Source organism: Merops nubicus, unplaced genomic scaffold (genome assembly GCF_000691845.1).
Source record: "Merops nubicus isolate BGI_N331 unplaced genomic scaffold, ASM69184v1 scaffold45700, whole genome shotgun sequence".
NCBI classification, from domain to species: domain Eukaryota; kingdom Metazoa; phylum Chordata; class Aves; order Coraciiformes; family Meropidae; genus Merops; species Merops nubicus.
The window spans coordinates 1-8638 of record NW_008583022.1 but is presented as its reverse complement, the minus strand read 5'-3'; the positions used below and the strand labels follow the sequence as shown (position 1 = coordinate 8638).

The 8638-nt window shown below is 43.6% G+C and overlaps 1 protein-coding gene across 1 annotated transcript; it reads right to left on the bottom strand.

Annotated features, from left to right (window-relative positions):
* Nucleotides 1–825: 825 nt before the first annotated feature.
* Nucleotides 826–7671, bottom strand: DHCR24 (24-dehydrocholesterol reductase). Its single transcript, XM_008939390.1, has 8 exons — nt 7519–7671; nt 6973–7078; nt 6590–6708; nt 6236–6499; nt 5296–5439; nt 4329–4526; nt 3423–3601; nt 826–1272 (listed from the first exon to the last, which is right to left on the bottom strand). The coding sequence occupies exons 1-8, from the start codon at nt 7636–7638 to the stop codon at nt 1119–1121; spliced, it is 1284 nt and encodes a 427-aa protein (XP_008937638.1). The 5' UTR covers nt 7639–7671; the 3' UTR covers nt 826–1118.
* Between the last annotated feature and the right edge of the window lie 967 nt (nt 7672–8638).

The following is an 8638-nucleotide window of genomic DNA, read 5'->3' as shown; positions in this document are numbered from 1 at the left end:
AAATGTCTTACCCCTGACACAAGCCTCAAGAAAATGACTTTTTTTTTCCCTCAAGCTCAATAAGGTTTCAAGTAACAATTTTAAGTACTGCTTGGACAAGACACAGGGTTGGGTTGGAATCGTGTTTTTGGCTACAGGGTCAAAATCTTCCCATGCTTCTCCCCTCGTGAGGGTGCAGAGCGCGACCGTGCCGCTCTCAGAACGAGCGGCGGAAGGGAACCGAACGGCCCTTGCTGCTGACTTCCTTTCCAGGTGACCCAAACGGTCCTTTCACAGAGCCCACCCACCCAATCCAGCCAAAACGGAACACAAACACACCACTTGAGTCAGAACCAACGCCTGTGTGTAGCGAGATTCACCTCAAGAGTTCTTCTAACCCCCAGCCACGTGCCCCTAACAGAGCTCGTGTAAATAAAGCCCTAAGTTCCTTCTCCCACCGGCCGGGACAGAACGGTCTGGAACAACCCGTGTCTTCCTCCAACCTGGTATTGATAAGGCACTCAAATCAAGCAACCACCAAACCCCCCCCAAAAACAAACCCCAAAAAATCCAAATAAACTGACCCGCAACAAGTAAAAACTGAAATTAAAGCTTGGCTGTCCGAAATAGCAGCAATTTCTTCAGCAGTCTACGAAGCCAGAAGATTGACACTTTGGGGCAAACCCTTCGCCGGTTACGAAGTACCTAAACCCTACCTCTGCTTACACTTCATCACCAAAATCAGCCCAAATCTGACAGGCACAAGTAAAAAGCTATTTCCTCCACACCTCACTGTATAGCTGTACCCCTGCTGTAACTCCAGTACCTTCCTCCCTTCCCATTATCTTCCTTATGCTTGGAAATAGGTGAACTCACCTATGTCACTGCATTAGATACAAAGGCTAGCACTTGAGATTTCTGAAAAACAATCACTCTGAGTTTGGAAAAATTGGCTTTAAAACATATGAAGAAATACTAAACATAAATTCATAAAGCAGGAATTCATATCTTTAAACATCAACAAGGACGAGCTTATTTGGAGAGCAATAAAGCTTTTTTTTTTTTCTTTTTTTAAGTATATACTGACTAGCTATAGGTCAATTCATCTTTCCCTGATTGCTTGATTAGATCATCCAGGCTCAGTGCCTCGCAGCTTTGCAGATTTTGTCGTACACTTCTGGAAAGGCATCCTTGCAATTCATTTGCTCCCTCAACTTGTGGTATAACGAACCATCAAACATATCCCAGAACTCCTCACGGGTCATGTAGCAATCTGCATACAGCATCTGGAAACTGCAGAGCAAGAAGAGAGGAAAAAAAACCAAATGATATTCAGTATTCATTTCAAATCATTCAAGATTTGAAAGAGAATATTGAAAACAAAGATAAACAGGGCAAGCTATGAAGAGCAAATATTCAACAACAACCAAAAAAACCATCAAAAATGCTTTTTAAAAGCAAGCAAATGTACTTCCTCACATGGATTATGCTGGGACACTCAGACAGTTGTGTCTTCTGGGTTTAAGATTACCATGATCTCTTTTCCAAGAGGAAATAACACGTAAGGGTGAAAACAGCAGAATACTGCCACAGTCATTTTGGTGAAGGGGAAGGTGAGAAATGAAAGCAATTAAAGTAACTGCTGCTTTTTAAATATGGTTCAGGGCATTTCTTCAGCAATCCATGTATTGATAGTTTCATTAGTTTTTCTACTATGAAGAGAAAAGGAGGAGCACTAAAGAATAAAACAGTGGTTTGTGTGAGCTGGGTCTTCTGACAACCTGTATTCTAAAAACTAGTGTTCACAGAAACACAGGCCTAGAGTGAACTTCAAACACTGCCCCAAATCAAGTCTGGCCCCTTGCACCAAAACCCATCCATAACATAAATTCTCCCTGACAAATAGTTGCCTAGCTGCTTTGGAAAGCCTGCTTTCCTCTGCCTTCACTCAAAACCCTTTAATTCCAGCTTCAAACAAACAAAGGAAGTATTTTTCCTGCATCCTTTCCTGTGGTCCCTTGAGGTACTGTCATGGTGTCTCCTACCAGCTTGCACTGCTAAATGCATTTGCAGCAGATGCAACAACAGGTCCTTTGACTTTTTAAGGTTTCTTTGAACTGGGCATTGAGAATATAAGAGGGAAGGCAAGAGCCAGCAAAATTGGCCCAGGAAGGTAAATTTATAGTGTAAATGATGCACAGTGTAACAAAGGACTGTTTATAAAAATAAATCCTTATTTAGCTGTGGCCTCTTCCTTCTGTTTGTACCATGTGCTCTGAAAGGCAGCTAGTAAAACACAAACTGACAGGAAAGCTCTATTGTTGTGTGTGATTAAGAAACTGCAAGATAAGGCATTTATCCATTGTTCATTTCCCACTGACAGGTAGGGAAGAGACAAAACTCTGCTGGTAAAGAGCTTTAAATTAAAAGCTTAATTCCAAGTTAATTAAAAAAAGCTTGAAATTAACTTTCGGTTGCTTTGTTCTCTGGCAGATCACTCACTGCAGCTGAAGTCATTCACACTCTCCAAATCATCTCCAAGCAGACTGAGAACTGTTACTCAGCCACATGGGATACAATCACTGTTAGACTGAGAAGTAGGTCAAAACAGAAACGTGGATAAATGACACCAATGGTGTAAAAATACCATGTAGTTGGGTTTTGTTCCCGAGAAACCAGCCTGTAACTGTTCCTCCACTGACACCACTGTGGCAAATGAGGTTGGCACGAGTCTGTGACAGATGGTGGGCACATACCTCACGCCTACTGCTGTCCAATGTGGTAGGAATCGGGGCAGGGAAAGGGAAGTGATGGAAGCACAAGCTGGGAGGCAGAGAAGACTCCCTCTGCTGCAGAGGGACTGCAGGGGGAGGTCAGGGCTGGCCCCCACGCTGGGACGTGCAGAGCAGCAGGGAGCAGAACAGTCCCCAGGGCAGGCAGGGATGCTGTCCCAGCTTCAACAGCCTGTGGGATTCCTGGAGCGCCCGTGACCAGAACAGGACTTGCTTTGCCCCTGCCAGTCAGTGGCTGCCTTGCTGAAGGCTGTGCTGGCCAGCCTTGCCAAGAGAGGCCATCCCCAGGCCAGGGCTGGGGCTGGTTGCCACGCAGCCAGCACAGAGCTGCTGAGCCTCTCCTGCTCCTGCCTGCCCGGGTTCTCTTCCAGCAGAGGCTCCAGTCCCACAGCAGCCCCGAGCTGGAAGGATGCACAGGAGACCTGAAGCCACCCAGCTCCTGAATACACTGTGGGAACGTCAGCCAGGGCACTCGCTTCTCTGCTCGTGACATCAGATGATGAAAGTAAAATTGTATTTAAGAATTAGTGACTAAAATTAGTTTTCAATTATTGTGCTTGTCCAGTTACTGCTGTAGGATTAAACGACTGTGGTTAAACCATAAGGGTGTAAATTATATGGCATTGCTACTGTTTTGAGTGGGATCCTTACCCATGCACACTCCTCACAAACTTCTCCATCTGCCTCATTGAAGCTCTGGCTTCAAACTGTTTCCTTTTGGGCTCTCCATAAGCTCCTATATCCACGTAGAGTTCTGCTTCATCTCCTTTTGGGTGGACCATACCGGGATTATTGGGCAATATGAAAGGACACAACCAAAGAGGGTACACCTGCAGAGGTAAAAAAGAACACTTTATCACTTATTTTTAACAAAACAATCCTTTAAACCATCTCTTAATAAAGGTGACAAAATGAAAAGAGGACTTCTTCCCAGTTTGGGGTTGAAACTTGCACAGCTCTTCCTTTCCAATTGTCTTGCCGTGGTTCTTAGCTGCACTTTCTAATGACCATATGAGGATGCTCAGAATATGTCCTGTGTCCTTCTAGAATTATCTCCTCTCCTTTAAATATTTGAAATTAAAAACAAAGACCAGAAAAGCCACTCCTGATCCCAAAGCAACAACTGAATACACATTCTGAGTGAAGAGGGAATTAAGAGCTTTCTTTTTCAGGTCAGTCCAAAATGGAAATTGCCACCTGAGCTTCTTATACTAACTCAATTAAACTCAGAAATCAAAGCAAAGAAGGGAAACGAAGTCCCACAGGTGGGGTTTAGTGAGACCACCAGTCATTTTAGGTGAAAGAAAAATCAGTTCACAAGTGAGAAAGTCTCTTCTAAGTGCCAGCCTTCTACTAGCATTTGAATCCCACTTTTTTTCAGAAAGCTGTGCTCATTTCTTCTGCAGCCTTGCATCACAGACTTGCCAAGCACAATATGCCCCAGGACAGAGCAATGACCTTTTACACAAGCAGATTGTTATCTCTTAGGATCAACAGTCACAGTTCTTATCACACGCGGTCCAAGATTCGCGGCATTCTCAAACCCCGTGTCCTTACATGAAGGTCGGCGTGGAAGGTCTGGATGGATTTTTCAAGGCTCTTCATTGGCACCAGCATGTCCTGCACGACGTGGTGCTGCTCGTACAGCTTCCGAATTGCTTCTCCTTGGGTGAGTTTTAACAAGGAGATTTTTGGAGGAACCATCCAGCCAAACAGGTAACGGAAAATGGGGTTATTGCCAAAAGGAATGATATCCTTTAAAGAGGAGAGAAAACAAGTTCAACTTAACAATGTGCAAGTGAACCAAAAGGCAGTAACTCAGAACCCTCAGAGCAATATCAAGCCAGATTTTCAATAGACTTAACTGCTGATACTTTTGCTAAACTACTGTAATACAAGAATGAACAAATAAAGAAGCCTGGACTGAACTTAGCTACACAGCCCTGCCCGGAGCCTCCTCTAGTCACAACAGCTGATTTTCAGTCAGATGAATACTCAACCCCAAAACCCTTCAGGGAATGAAGATCAGAGAACAGCAGACTGTTATCTGAAAACAGCTACAGAGGGAGTGCCTAAGAAGCTAAGCTTATGGAACTCTTGGAAGAACAAACACATACAAGATCACGTCTTGAAGGAATTTTAAAGATGTAAAATTCTAACTACTTCCTGCACAGCCAACTCCTGTTGAACTTCTCCAGGAGCTGAAAGGATCCAGGATCTCACTGCAGAGACCAAACATGTAGCAATGGGAGTCTTTCAGAATGCCAAATAAAGTTTTGTGTGAATGCACATCACAACTAATGTATTTATTAAATTCAAAACAATGACCTCGCTATATAATTGGCATTCTGAGTTTAGAGAGAATTTGGTTTGTTTCACCCAAATGCAGGACTTTTACAGGTGCCACCACCCGCACTGTTGTTTTCTCTCAGGAAAGAGGGGGGTGTTGCCAAGGGGAAGAAGATCCATTGTACCTACACTGGGAAAGATACAGGTGTTATTCCAGTTGTGGAGCTGGTCCTACCTGGAGCTCCCAGAAGATGCTGCGTGTATGCCTGTGGTAGTAATGTCTCGAGGGAATGTACTCGGTTCCAGTCCTGTCAGCTTTCAAATACTTCTCCACGTGCTTAAAGAACCACGGCTTGTAGTAGTGGCCAATTCTGTTTATCTACAAAAAAAACATGTATTTATTAGCCAACACCAAGACAGGTAACAGCTACACCTCACTGGAGAACACCGAGTGCACCCCCAAACTCCTCTGCTGTGAGGAATCAATGTCATACCCTCTGCGACAGCCTGAACGAGGCTATCACTAGAGATGCAGGGAGCCTTCATTTCCCCAAATGGATGGCTCCTTCTCACCTTCCTGGCCATTAAGGTCTCATTTAAACAAGGCTTGCTAAGGCTTATTGCCTGTTACAAGCTAATCAAGGGACTATTAGCCTAACACAGCTGGATTCCTGCAATGCCAGTCTCTCAACCCATCACTGATCCAAGGGCTTGTGACAGCAGAGGACAAACATCCCGGCTGTGGCAACAGTTCCTCTGTCCCTCCCTCCTAAACCTCCCCAACCTGTTTTACCAACATCAGTGCTACCAGCTTGCTGGGAAAAGTGCCACTTTGACTAACTGAAGCTGAAAACAGCCCTGTTCTGTGACTGAGGAAAGAGACTTCTCCTCCTCATCCTCAGCTGCTGCAATGAAATGGCTGCAGAGTAAATTATTTGCTAGAATAATGAAATCAGTGGGTCACTTCATGTTGATCAAAGAGATTTAGAGTACAGGCTCTGCTGTTTGAACAAAGAGCTGCAATTTAAAATATTCTGACAGACAGGTTTAACTTTCACTCCTCTGTTAAGAAATTGCTCCAATCTTACAATGATTCTGGTGTTATATTGGCATATAGCACAACTTCAGTTAAATTTTGAGGGTGATTTTTTTATGAGTAACTTCCTTTTGCTTACCTTGCTTTGCTCAGCTTCATCAGTCAAGACTCCTGTCATGATGACTGCTTCTTCCAAAGAATAGACAAGCCCTTCCACAAAACTATTCTCCTTTTTCTTAGACTCTTCAGTGAACTTCTCACAAATCTTCTGCAGTCCTCTCACAGGCTCATAATGTATTTTGACATATTTCTTGGCAGGAATCATTTTTATTTCTGCTGCAACCAGGAAACCCAGAGTACCACAAGACCAAGGCACTGCATAAAATAGGTCTGAGTTTTCAGTCTGCAAAAAGTATGTCATACTAAATCATACATCCACACTGGTAACTGTCAATGACATTGTAAATGATAGCAAAATAACATTTTGTCTTACTGGTGAACATCTCACAAGGCTTCCATCAGCAAGAACAAGTTCATAGGCCACACAGGTGTGCTGAAAAAGTCCGTAGATATGGGAGGAAGACTCAATGCCAGTTCCCATGATCAGGCCACCTTATCAAGAGAACACATAACAAAGCAAATGAAACACACTCTGAAATGAAGGTGGTTTATGGGAACAAAACCCCACTTATAAGCTCTGTGCATGGCTTTTAAGACTATTCAAAAGGAATTGCTTATAACATAAATACCACAAGGGAACATAAGGTTCAACAGAGTATTTCCAGAACCTCTAAAATAATGTGGCAATTAGTGCTTAAAAAGCTAGTGAAAACACAGCAAACCCAGTGAGTTTCTTGCCATCACACCGACCCTTACCTACTGTCAGGTCATCAAGCTCTGGCACCACAGGAATAGTCCAGCCCATGGGGTTCAAGTGTGCAGTCAGCTGGCCCATGGTCACCAGAGGTTCCACACGAACAACCTGAAAAGCAAAAAAAAGCCCAGTTCCCCCACTGAACATAAATTAAATGTTCAGCATTAATAAGGACAAAACAAGGCTAACTGGCTTGTACTTCCATCTGCCACCAGAATTCAGAGACTTGCTTTCCTAAGAGCACCACTAAAAATAGTTGAAACTGTTTAGTGATTCCTCCTCTGCCTCAACATCTTGTTGCTCAGTCCCCAAACCCATAAATCAATCTGGTCTTTAGACTTCACTGCATAAAAGCCAAGCAATTCCATATGCTGTGCTTTTGGACAGAAGGATCCAAGCACACTTTGTGAAACTTGAAATGTGATGGGGCTACTGGTATGAAAATCCTTTGTTCTTTAAGGAATCCCCCCTCCTCATCAGCTCTAAATACAATAAAAAAAAAAGATGTAAACTTCACTCTCATTAAGGCTTTGTGATTAATTCGTTACCTGTCTTTCACTGTCCACTTCTAGAACATCCATTAAGTTGATCATGATGTTCTTATGAATCTTCTTGTACTTCCCCACACGAAGTGACACAGTCAGCCAGCCAGGCCGGCCAGTGCACATGTATCTTTTGCTGCCTTCATCTTTCCACTCCCGAACCTGCAAGAGAGAAAAGCTGAACTGGCACTGCAAGGCATACACGTTGTCAACAACATAGACCACAAACACTCTTCCCTCCCTGTCAAAAAATGTTCAGAACTATTGTTGGTCCTCTACGTGCATGTTACCCACGAGTAACAAAGTCCAGATGTCTCTACGTTGAGCAGTGGCCACTTTGGAAGTCTCTCTGCAGACCTCTGAGCTTGTTAAAATACCACCAGGAGGGTCTAGTTATGAAAAAGAAGCATTTCTAATACCCCATAGCTGTTGTTTTTTTTTTTTTTGAGATGGGATTCAGAAAACTAGAATGAAAGTTTTAAAAGCCTCCAGGTAAACCTGTACCCAAAGGGAGGTATTATCACTGCCATAAAGAATCCTGGTTCTGTGGTGGTTAAGGAAGTGATGCCTCCTCCTCAAAGCACAAAAAAAAAATGGTCTGAGTCTGCAAATGAATGGACAGAAAGAGAAAAGTTGAGAAGGAAAATGCATGAGCCACCATTCTGCAAAGCCACAGTGGTGAATGCTTGGAGAACAAACGTAATTGGTGATAAAAACCCAGCCCCAAACTTGCCAAGGGTAACTCTGTGCACATTAATACCCATCTATATCTGCAATGAACGTGGGCGTCAAGGAAGAAAACAAAGTGGACGTGACAGAATGAACATAAATACAGAGCACAGACACACTGAAGACATTGACACTTCTGGGGGGAAGAAAAGTTTTGCCTCCCCTTCAATCACTGCTCAGAACCAGCAATGCTGAGCAGCTAAGTGGTATTAAAAGTTGGTATGATGCCAGCTATTCAAAGATCAACATTCCTCTGTTAGCTCAGCTGTGCCCACGCCCGGAGTGGACTGAGGAATCCTCAGCCCACATCCAAGGGTGTCCGACAGCAGCAGAACAATGACCCCAAATTCCATAGGAGTTTCAGATGGGGATAAAATCACAGAATCATTGAGGTTGG